General features: G+C 37.1%; 1 protein-coding gene across 2 annotated transcripts; it reads right to left on the bottom strand.

The window, feature by feature from the left end:
* Positions 1 to 800: 800 nt before the first annotated feature.
* Positions 801 to 22978, bottom strand: GRV2 (DNAJ heat shock N-terminal domain-containing protein). Of its 2 annotated transcripts, XM_047309724.2 has the most exons (22): positions 22097 to 22978; positions 20135 to 20371; positions 19855 to 19942; positions 19545 to 19753; positions 18742 to 18843; positions 18602 to 18664; positions 16160 to 18394; positions 15463 to 15825; positions 14928 to 15068; positions 13632 to 14024; positions 13015 to 13509; positions 12260 to 12483; positions 11762 to 12106; positions 10704 to 10998; positions 9263 to 9745; positions 8838 to 9183; positions 8400 to 8743; positions 7836 to 8300; positions 7013 to 7137; positions 4954 to 5077; positions 1529 to 1597; positions 801 to 1349 (listed from the first exon to the last, which is right to left on the bottom strand). In XM_047309724.2, the coding sequence occupies exons 1-22, from the start codon at positions 22523 to 22525 to the stop codon at positions 1143 to 1145; spliced, it is 7782 nt and encodes a 2593-aa protein (XP_047165680.1). In that variant the 5' UTR covers positions 22526 to 22978; the 3' UTR covers positions 801 to 1142. The 2 variants fall into 2 exon arrangements, with proteins under 2 accessions (XP_047165680.1, XP_047165682.1); XM_047309726.2 differs by lacking the exons at positions 19855 to 19942; positions 20135 to 20371; positions 22097 to 22978 and having other exon boundaries at positions 18742 to 18853; positions 19545 to 19749.
* Positions 22979 to 23702: the final 724 nt, after the last annotated feature.

Genomic DNA, 23702 nt, shown 5'->3' with positions numbered 1-23702 from the left:
AAATTGCTTTATATACAAGTTAAAAAATAAAATATTTAAAAGATTTATGTAAGAGAATATCTACAAATTAGTTAATATATAAATTCGTTTTAATTTATGGAGAAATTTATTTCCTTTTTTCACATTTTTAATTCTAAATATCCCTATCAAGAGGTTTTCTATAAAATACTCCATATTGAAAGAGAACTTGTTATTAATCATTTTGAACTAGGTCCAAATTCTTGAAAGAAACGCTTAACTATTTAGGGATAAGCAAGTGAAGTGATTTCTGTTTGCAGCCTAACATGTTATGGAATCTAACTTAAATTTATTCAAGATTTCATCTAAAGTTAGAAAAATAAATAGACCACAACAAAATTTATTCATAAAAGAATATCGATTACTGTGCTTAAAGTATTAGAAATTGCGCCATAAAATATAAAGTGTTTAGTACAATAGTTAACATTAAAAAAAGAAAGAAAGAACCTTTATGTTTCTTTTGTTACTTCACTATTCTTTATTTTGTTCCCTCACACGACAGCAGATGTTGAAACATCTCCTTTTCTTCATTTAAAGTATTAGCCAAATACACCGATAACCGACTGATTTGCTGTCTTTTAAGAGATTCGGCCAACTTTATCATTTCATGTCTGATCCAATCACTCAGACAACGTTCCAGCTGCTTCCAACCAAGTTTTAAATGGGTACACAAAATACAGGTGCCTCTAAATTTATCAGTAAACATGGTCTTTCTGACTTGCCCAAATTCATAAGCCACACAAATATCACAATAAATCAATAATTAGCGCACATTATTAATCTACTTCAATATAAATTGAATTAATTAAAAAATCAATGATTCAAACCTTTGCTCTGGCATCTTCATCTTTACCAACTACAATAAAACTTTCACGAAATGCGCAAAATCACCTCACTGTTTTGCAGCAAAAGAGAAAATACAGAATCCAATTTACAAGGATAGAAGGGAGGGAAGGTGAAGAATCCCTCGAAACAAACGAATACTCTAGAGAAAATTGCACATGCTTCCTAGTTACTAACCCAGGAGCAAGTATATAACAAAACTGTACAGTGTACTATACAGGTGAGTTACAAGTATAGGCTTGGGTATATGCTCCGTCAAGTAAAAATGTCTTACTGTTCTACTATAGAAACTGATCCTGCTTTCCGTTGAAGTCAGCAGAGGATAACGGAGGAGTTCTGGAAGTAGTGGATTGTGGTGGCGCAGTAAGGGCATAGGTGAGTCTCGACGATGATGAATTTTCAATGAGACCAGCAATGCCGGCAGCTGCAGATTGAGCATTTGAAGGGAGGAATAGGTCATGCTTCTGGTCTTTGTAAGCACTCCAAACCTGGAAAGCAGGAGGGAAAATGATTGTAGAAGGTGAAAACTAATATGTGGATAGTAGCATACTTGAAACAGGGAGCACCAAAATGCAGAAACAATGTTTAGGCTGCCGAGAGGCAAAAGCCGAAGGCCAAAAGCTCAAACAACAATGTTATATTGCTACTAAAAAATGTGGAGACTTACATCAGAATTATTCAATAGTTCTCGCACTTTAGTGCAATGAGCCCCTTCGGTAGCAAAGGCATGCAAGACCTGATTAATGAGGTAAGTAACTCGTCAAAAACAATTGTTGAACCATCAATAGAATATTGGGAAAAGTTAATCAACACAATATTTTCTCTAGAAACAACCACAACTGCAAGTACTTTCTTTAATGTTTGCCAAATTGTGCAAAAAAACTAATGAAAAAGAAATAAAAATACCCACAGAAAGAAGTACAAAATATAGACTCGAGAAAATGCATCGATTATTAATCTAAAGTGCAGGATGTCAGATTTAAGAAACTAAATGGTGATCGTTGATCCTATAGAAACTATTATTACCAACAAAATGTGAACTGGTTAAAAACCACTAAAACACCAAGTGTGGTTTTACATGGTATTAGAGATATAAATGTAAACATTCAGTTATTCATTTCGATGATAGCTAGTTATCCGTTTTCCTACTATGATTAGTTAGTTATTCAACTGTTGTAACCTCTCCTGGAGCCTATATATGATCAGTTTGTATCTTCTTTCTCATTCAGCGCAATAATAATCCATTCTCTTTCTGTTGATCTTTTCTCTGTTTTTTCTCATACCTAAAACTCTGATTGGTATCGTGAGCTAGACATTGTTCTGCAATGGCCACAATTCAGACTCCCTACCTTCCGCTTCCCAATATTTCTCAATTCTATAGCTGAAAAACTTGATGATTCCAATAATCTTCAGTGGAAACAAGTTGACCCTGTAATAAAGTCAGGTAGACTTCACCGACTTGTTGTAAATCCAGTGATTTTCAGATGATGACCATGCTTTTGGAAAAATAAACCCAGCCTAGGAAGAATGGAAAGTGCAAGATCAAACCTTGCTTACTTGGCTTCAGTGAACGCTTACAAAGTCGATCTTGTCTCGTGTTCTTGGATCTATCCACTTGTATCAGGTGTGGGAAGAAATTCAGGACCACTTCACACAAAACCGAGTTAGGATTAACCTTATTGCATCATGCCTCTATTCCTCTACAATTTTGGGACTTTGCCTTTAATACTGCTGTCTACTTAATCAATAGATTTCCCACAGCTTCATTGCAATTCAATGTCCCTTACACTGTCTTGTATAAATAGTCACCTGACTACAATATTTTAAAGGCATTTGATTGTGCTTGCTTTCCCTTTTTAGACTAATAACAGTCGCAAATTAGATTTCCGATCACAATAAAGTGTTTTCTTGGACTATTCTACCTCTCAACAAGGCTATTTCTATTTGTCAAAATTCGGTCACATTTACACCTGAAAAGATGTTCTCTTTAAGGAGATCAGGTTTCCTTATTCTGGTATTCTTCCTGAATCCATTGCTCCTGTTACCTCCAGTTCTCAGAATATCAATCTTACTCCTAATCTCTCCCCCTCCAACTGAACCATTATTCATTCCACTAATACAGAAAGTATGTCTCCCACTCAGTCCTCAACTGCCTCTGACCCTACAACTCTACCTACTGAGTCAGAATCTGAGTCTCTACCCAGGCCTCCAAATACTCACTCTATGCAAACACGATCTAAATTTGGTCTTCATAATCCTATAATTCATCCGTCATCGTGTTTGTCTCATACTGAACCTTTTAGTGTTAAACAGGTTATGGATAGTCAGCTATAAAACAGGAATATTATGATGTTTTAATAAAAACAGTTGGGATCTGGTTTCTTTACCCCCAGATATAAAAGCAGTGGCTATAAATGGATTTTTTAGGTAATAGAAAATGCTGATCGAACTGTTAATAAATATAAAGCCAGATTAGTTGTCAAGGGATTCAATCAAGTCATGGGTTTGATTTTCATGAATCTTATTCTCCTGTTATCAAACATATTTACTCTCAATTATTCTTATTGTTACTTTAACGAGAACGGGATTTGTTTCATTTAGATATTAATAACGCCTTTCTCAAGGACACTCTTGAAGAAACAGTGTATATGATCCAACTTCATGGATTTGAGGCCTCGGACAAATCTCTGGCCTGCAGACAAAATAAAGCATTTATGGCCTAAAACAAACACCTAAACAGTGGTTTGACAAATTCACAACTCTTTTACAGCTTGGTTTCTGTTCAGCAAATGTCATCCTTCACTATTTACCTATCAGCATGACTCTCATATTGTTCACCTATTGGTATATGTTGATGATATCATTCTCACTGGCACCTCTGTATCTCTTATTCAGCAGCTCACTAGAAATTGCACTCTAGTTTTTCTCTCAAGCAGCTGGATAATCTTAGCTACTTTCTACGTATTGAAATCAACTATCTTTCTAACAAGCCTATTGTGATAACTCAAAGTAAATATATTAGAGACCCTTTGCAAAACAAAAATGACCGAAGCTCAACCTATATAATCTCCTATGGACTCATCCTGAAAACTATCTAAAACAGGCTCAGATTTATTTTTTTATCCTACTCTGTACAGATTAGTAGTTGGAACTTTGCAATATGCTACTCTTACAAGACATGATATCAGTTATGTTACAATTCATCTCAAATCCTTTGGACAGCTGTTAAAAGAATCCTAAGACACCTTAAAGGCACTCTTTCTCATGGTCTTCAAGCACAGCCTTGTGTGATGGTTACTGGGCATCTGACATTGATGATAGAAAGCCTACTTCTGGATCTGCAATATTTTTGGGACCTAATCTCGCTTCTGGGTGGTCACATACGCAGTGTGCCATTGCTCGATTGAGCACCAAAGTTGAATATCACAGCTTAGCTCAATCTTTAGAAGAAATTATTTGGATTCAAGCTCTCCGGAAAGAATTATATATTTCTTTCTACAATTTTGTAATGCTCCGTGACAATAAAAGTGTAGTTGCGATAGTACAAAACCCTGTTTTTGACTCTAGAGCAAAGCACATTTTTATGTTCATGGTCAAGTGTTATCCAAACAACTTGAAGTTTATTATATTTCTAACTTGGATCAGTTGGTGGATATTCTTACCAAGCCTCTTTCTTCTAACCGTCTTGAATTTCCTAGGAGAAAACTCAATGTGCAGGATTTTTCCCAAAAAAAATCCTTCCCCTTGAGTTTGACGGGACTATTGACATACAAATGTAAACATTCAGATATTCAACTGGATGTTAGTTAGTAATCTGTTTTTCTGCCATTATTAGTTTGTTACTGTTGTAACCTCTGTTGAGCCTATCTATGCTCAAGCTTGCATCTTCTTTCTCATTCAGTGCAATAATAATCCATTCTCTTCCTATAATATTTTCTCTGTTTTCCCTCATACCTAAAACTCTGATACTGGGAAGTAGACTGGAGCATACAGGAAGACATTTTTTCATAAAGAAAGTACTTGTAAAGAAAGAAAAATGCGAAAGAAAGCCTCAAAGGAAAGAGCAAGAATAAAATTGACTCAGATTCCAACCTCAATTGCAAGCACTCTGCCAATAGATGCTTCAGATTCATTCCACTTCATCTGAGAACAAAAGCCATTCCTTCCACCAGCCCTCCAATCAAGAAGACCAAGAAGAACTTCAACAAGACCAACTCTGCATTGTTTGCAAAATTTATTTTAGCATTGAGTTTGTGAATCCACTCCATAAACATATAAGCTAGTCTTGAAGCATGCAGTTGTTTCAAAACAAACTATTGTAGCCATTCATGCTTTCCTAATATGTAGTAGGAAAATTCATTTTTTCTACATTTCCTCAGTTACAGACCATCCAAACTTCCTTCAACAGTCTCATTACATGGAAAATTGTAAAAATTCAAAATCAGACAGACAGATTAGGCGTAGTGAGATACAGCAGCAAAACACAAATTTCAAGGCCATAAGAAAGGTTAACTTCAAAATAAGACTGAATGATGATGACAGAAGTGCATTGCACAATTCTTTCATTTCTGTTTCTCTCTTCTTTCCTTTTATCCTCTTTCTTCTGTTTTCTTCTTTCTTCCCCTCTTTATTTCTCTTACCCTTCTAAATTATATCATATTTCCACTAAGTGAGAGAGAGCACTCATGGATGCAAGGGTAATTGAATAAAATGCATTTATGTTCCTATAGAAACGGTGTCATACCACAGGTTTATAAATTCAAATATTCAAGATCGATGTTATAAAATAGAGAAAATACATGGTATACAAATGCGGTGGTTAAAATGAAAAAAATAAAAAGATATTGAGTTATTTGTGGGAAAGTACCAATCAATGTCCAAAGGCAAGTTGAACATATCAGTATACATATTCTATGGCAGTAAATGTTGAGCTTTAAAGGAATAACAAGAGAAAAAGGTGAGAAAAAATGAATATTAAAATTAATGTGTATCAACACAAGGAAGAAAACGATACAAATTATTTTACACAAAGTGACGGTTGTACAAACAACAACTGAAGAAAAGACAGAAAATGCAAAAAGATGGTTGAGACATTGATAGGAACTTCGGTTGTATTACCCAGTGCCCAAGTCCCACCTTGAGTAGTATGGACTGCTAGGTGGAGTATTTAAGTGTTTGGCCTTTCCCCCCTTAATAGCTTACTTGTTGAGGGTACTTCCGTAAGTGTTTGGGTACTTTTCAAATCAGTACCAGAGCTGGTTGTAGATGTATTGAAAAAGGCTACCTAAACTTTGGCTGGCGGCGCTATGATAGGAATTCTGGAATTAGAGTGTCATAGTCCCACAAACTATGTGGTGCTCGAGGAAGTATTAAGCGTTTGGTTCTCTCCACTTAATAGCTAGCTAACTTTTGAAGGTGGGTTCCCCAAGTGCTTGGGTACTTACTTATCACACATACAAAAACCTTTAGCATTACAATTAATGAAACAAGATTACTTGGTGTTAGAGATCTCACATCAACTATAAATATGTCCAAATTATAATATACAAGCACGGTGCAAATCTCACCTATCAAACTGGTTTTTTGTGAGTCTTAAAATTCACTTTCTAAGATGGTATCAAAACTTGTCCTTACAAGGTTTGTTAGGTCTATCGTGTCACTTGCTATCAGACCAGTTAATTTTAAAATCCACTCTTTAAGACACGGTTCTTGCAAAAAAGAAGAGGGAGACCAAGTAAGAATTTGTGATGAATATATCTAACTAATTTGTCATTAACCTAGGGAGATTGCAAGATTCATGTAGCCAACCTCACTGGTGAGATTATTTGCAATTATATTTCGGTAAAATTAAGGGGTTTACTAACTTTTAATTTAATTCAATTTTCAAACTTGTCATCACGCATCACTACCACAACTGAACTTCAATTCTACCAGAAACAAGAGGAAGTCAAAGGACATAACCCATATTTTTATAAAAGGAAAGAACATGGCCCTATAATCGAAATTGATGTGATGAGTTTTCTCTTTCACTAGCATCTTGTTGAAGTTGTCTCCAACTAATGCAATGCTCTATCATGAATTCGGATCTCCATGTCATAAAATATTGAATCAGTTAAAAGTAAATTAATTTTCAATTATACAAGGTACTCACTTAAGGCCTTGTGCAACAAGAGCATCCCTGGCTCGGTTACCAGCAACCACAACACGTTTTAGAGTCTCAAGAGCTAAAATACTTCCACCTTGCCATCCAATAGCTTTCATTAGCAGTGGAACAACCTGGAAGAAGAAATTTAAATTATTTATTTGTTTGGTCAAAGACATTTATAAAGTAGGGACAGCGCAAAATATATTTATAAATATAGGAAACACCAGCAATAAAAGCATTCCATCATTATCAAAAAGAAACTAGAACCCTCTTTAAAGCATGAGACTGACTAATTATGTAAACTTTACAAATACTTTTTTCCACACTCACAAGCTGTCATTTAATATCAACTTCAGTTGATTGGTATGTCCTCCCACAGCCAATATTTAACCCATACTCCCAACAGAAACGTTATCTAAACCATAAACCCCACCCTAGGAAACAAAATAAAAATAAAAAAGAACAGTTGTCATCAAAACCTAATTTTCTCCAAAATAGCATGATTTTCCCCACAGTTACAAGACTTCATTCGCCATTTCCCCACAGTTACAAGTCTATTAGAAGCTAATAAACTGTTGAAAAAGGTCAATAGTTGCTTCTTTGGTGAACCAGGATAACAATTCACACACTAAATGGAATTTGAAGATGGGCTTTTGAGATACAGGTATTACAGAGGGATGATCCTTGAGATGAATAAAGGAAATTCCATGGCAGACAAGAAAATGTCTTGGTAATCACATTATCTTCAGCAGAACATTGCATACGAAAGCATAAAAAAATGTAAAATTGTATATTAACATATTCATATAGAACTTGTTTTGTCAGATACCTGAGGTGTTCCAACACTTGTTGCAGCCATGGCTTCAGCACATGTGGTACTAGCTGCAAGTTGATGCAATACACGCAAACAACTAAGGCGCACACGTTCTTGAGGTGTTTGTGTGTTCTCTGCTGAGTCAATATCCGGGTCAAATGTTTGTTCTGCATGTCTCCCACTGTTTACCTCACCAGATGACATTGTTTCTCTCCTTCCCTCAAATGCAACAGCAGCAACTAATTTTGGTACATATCCAAGATACCCAACATGATCTGCTAGAGCAGGGTGCACACGTAATAAAGAAACTAGGGCGGCAGACAGGAGCAAAGGAAGCTCTGGATCAACAACCTGTGCTTCATAATGTGTGGCAGCAATGGATGACAAATACTGATCTAGTAGACCTTCCAAAAACCTTTTGGGGTTTCTAAGAGGGAATTTGGGATCTTTCAAAAACAGCCGAACATAGATGCCACCAACCTGCATCCACACAATTTTAGTTCATTTAAGAGAATATAAATTATTCATCATACCATGTCATAAGAAGGACAAATTTAAATATCACATATTATGCAATACCTGTGGCTCATCTCTCATTTCCTGCTGTCCAGATGCCTGCTCAGGTACATCCCAATCAACAACACGCCCTTTCATCTGCTCACGGTATAGCTCTGATGACATAGTGGAAATTTGTGCAGATAAGGAAGCTGCCATTGCTGGCGTCCATACAAGTTCTGGTGTCTCCGTAGTCTGCTCAAGGGCAACTACAACGGCTTCACCAGGTCCATCCTTAATTACTGATACAAGACCATCAGGGAGAAACCTTGCAAGTGTTATAGCAACTCTTGGTCCATGCATTGGTTGGCCAACAAGCTTTCCCAACAAGGAAGCTGCCATAGCTCTTTGCTGGAGTGGAATTTCTTCTGCATGGAATTGTGAATATTGTCAACACAATTCAGCAAACAAAATCTAGAGGCGAGAACACAAAAAGACCAAGTAAGGTGTAATGTCTCCTACCCTTCAAAGGCAAAAGCAATTCAAGAATGTAGACAACACCACCATGCTTGGCAGCAGCCCAGGCGAGTTCAGGTGTGCTTGCCAATGCATAGAGAACATGGAGGGACCCTTCCCGACAACTTGGGGCTGAGTGAAGCATTTGTAACAAAAGCAGAAGACTAGACCCATCCGCAACCATGGCTTGCAAACAAGGAGCATGTGCAGTTAAGAGTGACAACACTGCTAGGCAAAGTCGAGGGATATTATAGACTGATGCTTCAGGCACAGAAAAGCATTCAAAAAGTGGTAGTAACTTGTCTTTGTTAGAAAATATGGATGCCAAATTGGGATTATTAGTCAGAAGGTTCTGCAGATAATAAACAAAAATAGTCAGATATGCCAAATAAAAAGCATTTCACTAAAAAATAAAGCAGTAAGGAATTAACCTGAAGGGAGGTAAATGCAGAATGCAGATTTTTAATCAGCTCAAGCTCTTCCTTTCCCACAGATTGTTCTTCAGACATTGTGCCAGAATTATCTAGAACATGCTGCTCATTAACAGATTCATCAACAGCCTCACTCGTATCCTCAGAAGACTTGGAGGTATCTTCAACATTATGATTGGCATCTTGAACATTGTCATTGGCTTCTTCAACCTTATTATTGGCAACTTCACATTGATTGTGCACAAGATAAGATATATAATCGATCAGAGCAAGGCAAAAAGTATCTGGTTCACTAATTTCAAAGTCCGGCTGATCATTGTAGACTCTCAAGTAAACATTTCCAATGAATAATTCTTTGGACAGCGCTATATAGACAAAATTGTGTGAATCCTTAATATCATATGAGCCATCAGGACCTTGAGCTAAACGTTGCTGATCCACAAATTTCAGCAACTCTGCTCGCGTTGAAGAGTTCCAGATAATCTGCAGAGAATCCAAAGATAGTATCACCAAGCAAGTACAATCAAGAGACAGCTTAATTTCATTTTCATAAATTTAAACCAACAAAATGGACAATAATTTGTGACAAATTCATGGATTATCTCACTGAACATCAGCAAGATAAAAAATGAGTTGAAGGCTCTAAAGATTTGCTGAATCAGTTTTAGTACAAAACTTTATTTATAATGTCCAGGGCTTTGCCAGAAGGCCCGTGTCCTTTTCCCTGTGCCATAGATATTTTCAGCAATTGCTTTCTTTCCAAAAAAAAAAATCTCTCATTTAATCTGAAGATCTTTGTACAAAAATGTCTAGGTTGCATGTGGTGGTAGCACCTGTGGTCGATCACAGCAGCTATGATTGCTGAACCAGAAACTTGTGTTGGGTTGCAGCTAGTAGTTTAGGATTTTTTACTTTTGGGTTGAATTGTATGATCCAACCCTTTGAAAAAGAACTATTGGGCTTGGATTGGGTCAGTACCCATAACAGTTTTCGAAGGGAACTAGGGATGCATGGAACTCAGGTTGGGTTGAGCTGACCCACGACTGTATATTCTTCCACAGGTTGAACCTGCTGTGTGATTTCCACGACATCATTCATGATGCATTGCCACAAAAAATCCAATTCACCACAGCATGGCTGCGGTGGCCAGTAACAAATTTGCCACCACTTTCTGCAATTGTGCCTTCATGGCCTTCTTGAATAACACTCAATAATAATCTTTTGAAATTTAGAAAATTAATACAGACCTAGCCACTAGTCCTAGTAATGACTCCATATATAACTTCTTCTCAAACAGATTAGTCACTCAGACTACGTTCCAATAATCTGTGCAATGGAATCAGACATTAATTGAGACCTTTACAGTGCAAACCAAGAAATCAAGTCCCATCATGAAAAAATTTCTTCCTTGCACAATTAAGGATGATAAGAAAAAAAATACCTCTGGTGATTCCAGGTTTGCATTTAATTTGGACAGTAAATCTTTGGGCATTTGATCTTTTAACATGCTAGAGAGCTTGGGAGTTAGCAAAACTCTAAGGGCATCAGCCGCTGCCTGATTATAAGGTGTTGCACTCTCATCACTACACAGACCACTGAGTCTTGACAAGGCCAGAGATGCTCTAATGGCATGCATGTTTTTGGCAATTTGAACACTAGCACCAACACCGTGTGATTCTGTTGCATCAGAGTCTTCTGCAGTTGAGTCATACTGAAGCAGCAGTGGCAAAAGGTACCTATCATTGACCGTATTAAACAGATGAGTCCAAAACATATTTTCAAGTATAAATAAGTAGGATTAAATTATATTTTTTTTCAGTGCCATAAATAATTATTGTAGATATATAAAATTTGAGCTCATTAGCAAACAAACTGATAGATATATTGCGTTTTATGTTAATTAGCAAACAAACTTTTATGTCACGCCTCATTTGCTGATGCAAGTTTCATGCATTCAGGAGAAAAGTGCTGCTCCCATGCCTTATCTGCTAAACCTGTTATTGGCAACAATTCTGAGTAAGACCAATAACTATGGTTTGGCTAATCACTTAGAGGGAGTATTCCTCTTAATCCTTACTTTCTTTCCCTTGTCAGTAGTTCCCACCTCATTTGCTTAGTGCAGCATCAAAGTTCAATCTTATTTGTTCTATTACACGGGACAACATGAAATATAAGGTTTAGGTGGTGTCTATAGAGATGTCAGAGTTAAAAAATAAGAAAATCTGAGAAACAAACGGGCTACAGTTTGAGAAAATTAAGAAATAACTAGTTTCCATAAGGATCTATAAACTGAGAAACTAGTAAGAAAATTACTGTTTGAGAAATTTCAGAGAGCCAGAGTTGGAAAGCACGTACAACAGCCAACACATGAAACAAACACTACTTAAATATGCACGTATTGAAGCTACTTATCCTATTACTCTCTAGACTCATCTTCCTCGAAAATTGAAATTGATATAAAATAATATACTTAATAAAACAATAATTGAAGAGGCATACCATAAGACACCAGCCTTCAATAAAGCATCTTGCAATTCAGAGGAAATTGAAACATTGGCAATAGTCTGTATGGCAGCATCAACTGCAGCAGGTACAAGTTCAAATTCAGTGCAGTGCACAATGTCCTCAACTAATCCAGAATATTCAAGTATCTCAGCTCTGGCAGCCTCAAATTGACTAAGAACTGAAAATGTTCGCATGATGTTTGTAACAATGATTGCAGATGGTTCGTTTCCAGGAGTAGTTGGCTGAACAACACCCATGCAACGGGAAAGAAGAGTTGCAAGAAGATGTACCCCTCCATCTCTTACCAGCTCTTCACCATTCAGTTTAGAAGATGCACATCTAACCATATGAAAATTCAACGAAAGAGCAAAGGTTACCAGAGTTTGTTTAGATCTAATAGCATTATGGTTCTTACAAAGTGGTATAGGCCTAACTCAACCCCCACTTCGTAAGAATGATGAACCCTAAGAAAAAAGAACATGGAACTCTTACGTCAGCCAGACCAGCTCTGATGCAGCCACAAGGAGAGGTGCCCTATCTGAAGAAAGAAAATTGTTATCATCCTTGTCCACAGTAACAGCACTCAGCAACATGGGATAGCCAGCATATTTGAATGGCTCCAAAACGTCTCCATGTCTTCTGTATAAAATACATTGCCCCTTCAACAAAAGTAGCAATCTCCAGGGCTGCGGACCTTGCAACCCTTGCATGGTAGCCTATGTTAACAAAATGTATAAGTTAACAAATTATAGAAGGCATAAATATAGACCAATTCATTGTGTAATGGAGGGTATTATCATGCCCCAAGAAATCAGACTGAAAATGAATGAGCATTATGAATTTGATGGACCATTATTCTGCTGTATTTACAGTAACCTTGAATGAGTGCATTTTGTAGTAGTGGCTCATTAAAACATTAAAATATATAAGCTAAATAAATATGCACAAGTACATTTTTTCCCCATCAGGATTTTAAGTCAATAACATATACCCAAGATAAATCACAATTGCATTGCCACCTCTAGATAAAAGGCAATGTACAGATTTCATACTTTATTGAACAAGATACTTGATTTCAAAATTTATAGCTTAAGACAGCACAGGTGTCCATAATGTGTATGCTGAGATACTTACAGAAATATGAAAACCTTTACATAGAAAACTAGAAAGAACCATGCTGCTTTAATGACACTAGTTGAAACAAGATTCCAAAGAAGCCTGACTATGGCATGGAAACATGTAACTACCTGGAGACGTTCATAGGCCTTCTGTATGGCAAGAAACTTGTCCCTCCCTTCTGGATTTTTGTCAGGATGATACTTCATAGCAAGTTTCCGATATTGTCGCTTTAATTTTTCTTCATCAATGTTCTCAATCTGCTGGGATAAGCTAGATGCTTCATCTGCAATATCCAAAGAATTTCTTTTATTTACATCGTCACTAGATATATCCTCAAAGGATATTTCAAGGATCTTGCAAGCTTCTTCTTCAGATAGATCCATAGGCTTTCTAGTCAACTCTTCACGCCACATTACAAGTAATGATTGAAGAAACTCTACATGTTCAACAATTGGCCAATTCGGAAAACGAATGTCATCGCATAGATTCCTGAGGTAATAACGGTGACACCACATTTCATCTCTCAGCTCTGGGTATGTCACTGGAGGCATGGGGGCATAGTCATACAAAACATGGCAATGCTGTGACAATTTCTGCGGAAAATCGCCTAGATGCTGCAAAACCTGATGAAGAGCAAAGGAGAATCAAATCAATCACACTATGGAAATAAACCAAGTGAATATACTCTTGTAAATTTTAAGGAAAAATAAAATCACCAAAGTGGCTACTACAAAGTTTAGATTACCTGACGAATTAGATTTTCTGCCCTCATTTTGTGGGTCCATATTATCTCTGGGGTGTCAGAATCTGAAACCATTGCAGCAGCAAATGCTGCTGGACCACTACGCTCCAGTACATACAACAAAGATTCAGGGAGAAGCCCACCAAGAACACTACGTTTTGCCAAAGGCAATGAACTTGAAACTGCAGCCTCTTCCCCACCATGAAATGCTTGATGAACATGGGTGACAGAAAATAGTTGCCCAATTGAAAGTAGATTAGAACCAGGATATGCCAGTGCAAAGTAAAATGCACCAGTGCTGTACAGACGGATCATAGCTTTGGGATTCCGGGTAACAATGGCCTTAAGTAATGCAGCAGCTGCCTCAACAATACTTGGTTCCCCAGAAAGAATGGCCTATACCCACCAACCCCCCACCCCACCAAATGAAATGACACAAATGAAATCATAATAGTATAATACTTGAATTTATTTAGAAGTGGGAAGTGTAGAAAAACAAGGGAAGAAAAAGACAGGCTAGCTTAGCCCCAGCATGCTGAAAATGAGCAGGGTCAAGTCACTAATTGAAAATGGGCTGGATACCCTGAACTGCCCTGCCTAGGTACCGCCAAAACAAGGGAAAAACTAAAGAAAGACAAAAATAATAACTTTTAATTATTTATTTTATAAAATTAATTTAAATAAACTAATTTAGTTAAAATATGCAAGATATATTTATAATTTAGTTTAAATAGCTTGAATATTAATTTTTAGCAATAGAAAATTAAATTTATAAAATAAAAAAACAATAATAAAAAATGTATATTTTTATATAAAAAATTAATGAAATACACGGTAAGAACTTTCAACTTGAATTTTGATATAATTTCTATTTGTTTAGAAAAAAGTTGACAAGCTAAGCAGTTATCATATCACCTACATATCAAACTACTTGAATTAAAAATGATAAATGTAAGACTTAAGACAATCAAATCTGCCAAAATTTTGAAAAGGAAATACTACTTAGGATCTGTTTGAACTTTTAGAAGAAAAATTTATCGGAGAAGGGTGAAATTCACTTCTCCACAAATTAAATTTAGATTATACATAAGTTAATTTGTAGAAGCTCCCTAATATAGTTTCTCTAAATTAATTTTAATTGGTGGAGAAAGCAATTTCACTTTTTTATTCATATTTTTCTCTCCTAAAATATTTCTGGAGAAGTTCGACCAAACAGACCCTTTAATATGAGGCACGTCCCAACAAATATCAATATTTTCCAACATCGCTGGTTAACAAAGGTACAGTTCCTGAAATTACCTGTGCAATATGTGGAAGGCAGCGCGGACTTGACAAGATTCGTTTTACTCTGGGAGTTGGAGTAACAATCTCTCCAGCATCATCTAAATCTGAATGTGCAGACACCATGCTATGCAATATACACAAAGCTGTCTCCCCAACCTGAACATAATATTCATATTCTATTCATTAGAAGGATACAAGCAAAATAAAATTAAGGATGTCAAAAACTGTTTTTGATAAGACAACTAATTAACCATTTAGATAACTATCTTCTTTGACCCTAGGTTGATTTCCAAATGAGTCTAAGCTTACATTTATTAACAATTCAACATAACAGAACCTTAAAATTAGTGGCCAATCTCAATAGTTCCCCAAAAAATTTAAGCAATTCAAATAAAACAAATAAGCACATGTCTACACTAAAAAAATAAGGCTGAGAAAAAAATTAGAGACCACTCGGCAAAAAAAATGGGAAGAAAAAAAATCTACCTACAGAAAACATTACAACAGCTATTATTACTGATATTATCTTCCAGCTTAGACTAGATTCTACCTGAGGCGGGGTAAGGACAGGAACTCTAAGTGCAAGTGCCCAACGAAGTTCACGGATATCACGCAGCTTCTTCCAATCTAGCATCCCAGAAGCCCAAAACCTTGTCGTCCAATCAATAGCCTTCTTGGACCACAACCTTCTAATAGCATCCTTTTCCATAGGTCCAACTTGAGCACCATCTTTGTCAATATACATCCATTCCTTAAGGGGTTCCATAAAAGCACTAGCAGCAATTAAATTTGATTGCAAGGGAATAGATGTCCTCTCTGAAGTTTCATGGACCACAGTGAGCAGATCAACAGCTAATACGCAGCCTCCAACTAGGACACAAGCCTCTACATTTGATAAAACCTTCACCAATGCCTGAAATTCAATAAATCATAGTTAATTTAAATTTTCAATCCATATTAATTGAGAAACTGCAATATACGCAAGTGTCTTTAAAACATAATTCCATTTAGAATGATCATTAGGCTAATGGCCACTGCTCCTGTTACAAATTGCAACTAGCACAATGAAGATCAAAATTCAAAATTTATTTTCCTTTAGATCAACTACTTGCCAAAATTTTGGTACTCTTGAAGCAAAAATATTAGGATGAACATCAATGCAACTATGACACAATAGAAAAGCAAATTAACCCTTCCTCCCACTCACAGAGAAGACAGCTAGGAAAAAGTAATTTAAATTTACAAACCTTCAGAAGTAAAAGAAGTCGGTGCCTCAAAGCTCTGTCATTTGTCCTGTCCAATAGAACAGTAATGTGAGCTGTGCCTTCAAAAGGGCCTATGGTCGTGTAATGCTGCTCATATACAATTGTCATCGCCCTTGCACAAAGCTCTCTCACTGATGATCCACCACCTCCACCAAAACCATCTAATCTACCCATGTCACACCAATCATCAGATGCACCTAATTCATCAGGGACAGCTCCATCTACAGTAAGTCCGGTGTCTGCATCACACAAGAAACGATGGTAAAGTGCCCTGAAGAAAGCAACAGGATCACGCAATGGGAAGTCTTGTGCCCTGCCAGCACTGCCACTCTCAAGCAGTAATCGCAGATAATATTGACCCACACAAACTTCTTTTGACAAGCTAGGGTAACGAACAGAAAATTCAGGATAGTTCCAAGATATTTGTGGCACACTCTCAACACCCGATACCATTTCCAAGGCAGTGCCCCCCGGAACAATATCTTCAGTACGCTCTTTCTCAACATCTAGTTTATGAACTTCAGCTTTCAGAGATTCTCTCAACTCTTGCCTGGTTCGCTCATTCCAAATCAAGTCTGCACGATTGTGATCAAGATCAAAAGCTCTCCAAAATTCAGGCCAATTACATAGAAGCCGACCAGATCCTACAGGGGTGTTCTCTACAACAACTTGAGCAGGAGCAGGAATGCCTTCATTCTGCAAACCAACCGAATTGTTGTCAGGATCAACTGAATTTTGAAATTCAGATTCAGGTGCCGCATTTGAGCTTGCTGACACCGCATTAGCCGAAGCCATAAAAGTTGAATGACCATTTTGCACATCTACTGTAGAAGATCCATTGTTCAAATGTTCACTGGTGTGTACTACTGAAGATTGAATATTTGAAGTATTTCCAGAACTAGGGTCCATACCAGTTTTATGAAAGTTGTCTAAGCCTCTGACAACAGTACCCACTGTTTGCCTAGCTGAATCAGAAACATCAAAGTTATTAGCTGAAGGGAAAGGTTGTTCTTGAGAAATAAGTCCTCTCCCGATGCGACCTTTCCTGTGCTGAAGTAAACGTCTTTTTCTTTTCCCAATTGATGACTCTTCTTGATTCGTTCCTTCAGCTAGAGCTTCATCAGCACGTGTGTGCAAGTAAGCAACAAGACCAGGAGGCAGAATTCGGGACAATAGCTCCAAAGCTGGTTGATAGGAATCTGCCCAAAGGGCAACAAGCTGTCGACTAACTTCACGCCGCTCGCCAGTTGGATAGAAAAATGCATGCAGTAAATGCCTCAACAAAGCACCATCTCGCAGAGAAGCATCTCGCATGGACTCTGCAGCTATGGCATCTTCTTCTGCAATTGATCGCATTATCATTGCTACTGTTTCTCTAACACTTTCAGCAGGGTGACCAAACAGTGCAAACAATCGACGTTTCAACCCTGCAACTTGGCGTAACAATTCAACAAAAACATTATACTGGGTGGTCTCACCATGTGGATCACAAATCATAGCCTCAAGCACTTCAACAACAGTCATTGACAGTAAAGGTGATACTGATGTTGGCTTTAATCTGTTCACAAGAATGATGATATAATTCTGATTAGCAAACAAAACTGACTTTGTATGCATAATTGTGGCATGCCACTCCCCTTTAGAATCTGTTACATTTGCATCACCAGGCCCACCACCAATGAGTACAGCTACAAGCCCTGCAGCCTCAGAAGCAACACCTTCTGAACCATTTCTGAGTAAACCCATTACCCTTCCAACCGCTGCCGGAAAAGACATCACATGTGATGCTGCACTTCTTGAGGCAAGTAGTCTACGTAAACATCCAATAAAACCCATCACAGTTGCTGCAGCTTTTGGTGAAGGGGGAGGCAACGGAGGAGATTCTGGAGGAAGATTTGGGGCAGCAGGAAGCATAGTGATCAAGGCCATCAAAGTAACCTCTGGTACTTCAATGTTTGGAGGTACACCACTATATGGTATAGTGGCATTGAACTCCCTTATTCTACGCCATAGTTTAGCCCTAGATCCAGGAATAGATCCACCTTCAGCAACAGCATCTTTGGCTGCAGCTGCTAAATGCTTCAAATGCATTGATGCACTTTCTGCATCAGTAACAGGCTTTTGTTGACCATATAGCAAAAAAACTCTCCCGCAAGGAGGATCAATCCGATGACCAGGCATTGTCAGTCTTGGCAATACAGGTATGGCACATTGACCCTGTAAATAAATATCAGGTGAAATCAAACATGCACTAGGACACTCCATTTCACAACATTTCATTTTTATAATAAGATTAACTCAATCAAGAACCGGTCAACATTGATATTATGATATATAACACAAGTATTATAGGTCATCAATCATCATATATCAAACATGCAATTATATAACAATTGCCAACCCAGATGAAATACATCTACCTACTTCAGTTTGCAAAGCATCACGAAATGCTGCAAGTAAGCTATCACGAGACGTGCTTGCATAAACCTACAATTCACAAAATATGCATGAGAAAAATAATAGCATAATAAATCACAAATTAGAATAGCACAACAAAAGCTTACATGGATGGGGCATCCATCACTAAATTCAATTGCAAACATCTGTGGCTCTTCAGCAAACCGAACAAGAGCACTTACTGAAGATAATGGACGAACAGTAACAGCCTGCACACATCTAGTAAAAATTCTCAACATTTGACATAACCCAACACAGAACTATAGATAAAGGGACAGATACACGTTATATTGAAGATGCATGCATCATTCAAGCTTAATATTTCCTTTTTAATGTCTGTTTTACCTCCAACAGTGATGCTATAGATAAAGGGACAAATACACATTATATTGAAGATGCATGCATCATTCAAGCTTAATATTTCCTTTTTAATGTCTGTTTTAACTCCAACAGTGATGCTACTTGCTTGTTTGTTGTTGCTGTAACAAGTTGAGAATGCATTTACTAAAGCTTTCTCTTTGTACAATAGGTTTTTCTAACTAAAACGAATGTTTCAAACACACACACAACACTACTGGATAACTTTCCAGAAAAAATAAATAAATTCAAACACTTTTCTCCGAATAAAATAGTTATAGTATAAAAGCACTTTATTTCAAAGTTTATCCAAATGTAACCTGCATACGTAGGTTTATAGAAAACAGAAGACATAAACTCAGCAAAACCTTCCACTGTAACCATGTCATCCAAGATTTGTTTGAAACAATATCTCAAGAAACAATCGTTTATCAATGCCTAATGTCATGTGCAAGAAATTCAATAAGCATGAGTCAATGCCTGTAACATAATAATGGATATGCATCTACAAATGCTACATCCTATTCAAAAGTTGACTTATTACGTCACTTACTTCATAATTCTCAGGGCGCCTTTCAACAAGTGAAACCTTTGTAAGAATGAGCTGACGAGATACAGAATCACCATGATCACCTAGTCCTCCTTTAGGGCCAACTCCTAAGCTCAACCCCGGAACATTTAGAGTTCCATGGGCAGCAGAACGCAACCTTGTTACAGACCAACCCCCCAATGGGGTATCTTCTGCTCCAACTGCCTCCTTTTCTGCATTACATTTATTTGTTCAAGATTAATAAAGAAATTCACAGCAGATAAACAACAAACTTGAAAGTGAAAGTAACATATACAAGGTTGTGACCAGTTACCCCTTTGTTTTATATATTCAGAAATAGAGAGACTTTGAGAACTCTCCACAGACAAGGACACCCCAACTGTGGATTTGGCAGCTTTTGTCTGAAATAAAATTTATGCACTGTTATTACAGTTGATATTAAAACAGGAAGTACAATAATCCTTTGTTATCCAGAAAGCTTAACCAAAGCAATTTTACAAATGCTGCTTTAATTAAGTTCCACAAGGCACGCTAATTTAGAGTACCAAAAGCAAGCAGAATAAATACTTAAGCTTAGACAAAGCCAACCATACCAGATTTGAAATAATTGCTGATGTTGTGCATCCAGAAGCAGCTTGAAAAGCTTTAGACTTTCTTCCATATAAGGGGCAAAGAACAAATCCGCTACCATGATCAATGTTTTTCTTCCCAAAAGAACAAGAGAGAAGAATAATTGCAGGGGAATCCATGTCTCTAAAATCCAAGCACCAGCGAAGATCACCCGAATTTGTATCAATAAGCTCAACACCGACATAGGTTACTTTCAATTTCTGTGAAAGCCGCCAGTCATACAAGATAATTAGTTTAGCTACTCACCTCCCTCTATTTTTGTGTAAGTTAATCACACAATAAGGCAACTGTTTTATTACACAAAGATTTAAATAATAATAATAATAATAGTAATAATAATCTACACCATATAAAATATATTAAGGTAGTGTTTCAATTAAGGATTTCATTGTTATGATGGATTTGGCATTCATGGAAATTTAATTGCAAATCCTATTGCGCAAAATTAAATAATTAATTATACTATTTTTTTTTCATATGTAACAAATAACTACAAAATCAAAAATCTTGGCATTTGAGTTTAAGGTCTAGTTGGACCCCAGGAAACCAACTTATGAAGTGCCCAAGCTTTATAAGCACTACTTTGACATCTCTAATTGAGATAGGATCTCAATTGCCCAAGAGCCGCATCATGGTGACAGCACTCTACAGCACTTACCTTGGCTTTTCTGGTTAGCCCTCTGTAGGTAGCACCGTTCATCCTTGGGGTGATCACAATTAATGTGACTTTTAAACTAAATATTAAGTACTTGATATTATAATTTCAACATAATATATGACAATCAAAATGCAGTTTAAGAAGGGAAAAAGTGGAAATGTTGATAAGTTTTACAATTAACACAACAGTTGTAAACCTGTATTTTATATTGCTATTGGATAGGGAAAGAAGGTGTGGGAGAGAAAGAAAGAGAGGTGCAAAATAGAAAGAGAGACAGCTTTACGGGTAAGAATCTGAGGTAAAACCATAGAAGAGAAAAAGAAATTTCTTAAATCCTGTTGTTGTTGGTATTATTTGAAATCCCATCGTTTATTTCACTTGAAAAAAATCCCTTATATATAACTATCAACATTCAAAAATTTGTGGGTTTTGATATCCAATAAAGACATTTTTTAGGTGTTAAACAATTTACTTGATCCCTATAGTTGTCGTCACTCTAAAGTTTGAGTCCCTGTGCAAGAAAACTACAAGTTTTAATCTCTTCAATGGTTTTGTGTGGTGGTTTATCACTGCGAGATAGTTCTTTAGTGGATTTAGATCACCAGGAAGTTTTCTCTGATGCAAGCAATAAGGACCAAACCTCAACTTTTATGTACATGCAGGGACTAAAACTTACAATTTTCTTGTACATGGATTAAAACTTAAAAGTGGGGCTATTACAAGGACCAAATAATAGTTTAACCTTTTTTATGGGGATCCATCTCTTCTAAAGCGAGGCAAAATAAGGAATCTCAAACGTCCGTGAAATATCAATCATCTATAACTATATTACATACACGTACATAAAAAATCGTAAATGTATACGAATACATTACTATATCCTTCCACGCTTTCAGAAGAGTCAAATACATTTTTATGAGTGGTATTTTAAAATCAATTATAAGTTAAATCCTTCTTCCAAAACTCCCTATCGAAACAAACTTCATACTCGTATTTTTTCCTGATCAGAATGAGACAAAAGAAAGACACAAATGCGCATACTCGCAATCCATCACACACAACAAATTACGAACAACACACAACAACTAAAAAAAAGTACCACACACACTTAGCCATCGCAATGCAAGCATGAATCCCACAATCAAAATGCATGCATGTTCACTCCGCCGTCTTTAATTACATGTCAGATGAAGTTCACAGAAAAGCAATCATCAAAAACATAAAATCAATCACACTAAAAAACCAATGGTGGAGCGGCCTGACTTACCAAAGGAACCCACTGAGACGCACGTCGCCTAAGATGAAGCACTGGGAACTCAGCCACTGGCGCCAACCGATTCCAGCGTATCCGATGCAACTCCGTCAAAATACTCGCCCTGTACCGCGACGAGAACTTCATGGATTTGAATTTTCCGCGTCCATCGGTCCTCACGCTAAGGTTGAACTCATTCGAATTCTCGTCGCGGCCAATAACAGGCGTGGCGCCCTCGAAATCCGTCGCTACATCGTAGGAGTTGGTAACAGAAAGCGTGGAAGGATCAAGAGTTAGAACAGAAACGCTAGAAATGCAAAGTATCCGCTTGTAGCGGCCGCGCCAAGAGTGCTTGACAACCATGTAGCGCGCCAAGTACTCAGGTTCTTCGAGCGGCGGAGGAGCGGAACTAACAGCGGCTGCGGCGGCTGCGGCGTTTTCCATGACTGGCGGCGGACGGAGCTGGACAGGGCGATTGAGATCGGATGCGTAACGGCTCACAGATTCGACCTGGGGAAGATGAGCAAGGGTGTGGACACGCGGCGCATTGTGGAAGCGGAGGAAGAACCAGAGTCCCTGCTGCGACGATGAAGGTGCCGCCGCCGCCGCCGGGCTTCCGAGAGGCCGAGAGTGATTCGCCCCCAGCTCTGAGACTTAAGAGAGGTGTTGATTACATTCAATTTTGGTTCGATCGAATGGAACCCTAACTACGGCGATTTATTCATCCAATGTGATACTTTGATTGCAGTTTCGATGAAGAAGGGAAGGGTTAGGTATGCGGAAATCAGAAACTGGAAAATGGAATCGTAGCAACGCAAGAGATCGATGAAGAGTGGCAGAAATGACGAGAGAAAAGAGGGTAGGAAGAAGTGGGAAGAAGAATAGGCCAGGACACAACGCACCGTCTTACACTGATCAAGATGACGTGTCCATTTCTTACTCGCGATCATTCCTCCACCTCCTTCTAATTTATTAATACACTCAATAATAATTAAAATCCTTTTGCTTTTGTAAGTAACTAATAAATACAATTAATGTGCATGACAATCTTTTTCTCTTAATTTCCCCCCTCCATCACAACAAAATCTAATTTTGTACCAGATCCATTCAATATATTAATTTTAAAATATTTGAATGCGAAATTTCTGATCATGTTTCACAATTATGGAAAATCATCTTTGAGTTTACGAATAAATATTAAACTGTGATATTTTAAAAAATGAGTTTTTGTTTTCTTTTAGTAACTCTTCTTCAATTTTGATATCAAGGAAGGTAAAAATGTTTAACAATAAATGCATCCTCGTTTTAAAATTGTCAAAATTATCTTTAATTTTAATTCCTAAACTGTGTGAAATTTTGGAACATAACACGACAAGTTTACTTAATAAAAAATCAAGGGACATATTATACTAATATTTTGATACTAAGTCCTTTAAAATAACATCTTTACAATTAATTATTACATACAAGGTATTTTCCAATTTTTCCAATTTTTCTTAAAAATATTCTATATGAAAAACTATTATTGCTGTAATGAATGTGAATATGTCTTACACATGTATAAATATAACAAGTTCCAAAATACATAAACATGAACTACAGTTATTGAAAAATAAAAACA

The sequence above is a fragment of the Vigna umbellata genome, chromosome 1, assembly GCF_029865625.1.
Source record: "Vigna umbellata cultivar VRB3 chromosome 1, Vumbellata_1.0, whole genome shotgun sequence".
Classification (NCBI taxonomy): domain Eukaryota; kingdom Viridiplantae; phylum Streptophyta; class Magnoliopsida; order Fabales; family Fabaceae; genus Vigna; species Vigna umbellata.
This window is presented reverse-complemented; position numbering and strand designations above follow the sequence as displayed.

Excerpts from the sequence above, each read along its gene's own strand:
- GRV2 (XM_047309724.2), bottom strand. The coding sequence starts at position 22,525 with ATGGAAAACGCCGCAGCCGCCGCAGCCGCTGTTAGTTCCGCTCCTCCG. Across the intron at positions 9,746-10,703 it reads CAAACCTGGAATCACCAGAG|ATTATCTGGAACTCTTCAAC; the intron begins GTATTTTTTTTC and ends GATTCTCTGCAG. Across the intron at positions 7,138-7,835 it reads CAAGTGTTGGAACACCTCAG|GTTGTTCCACTGCTAATGAA; the intron begins GTATCTGACAAA and ends TTCTTCTTCCAG.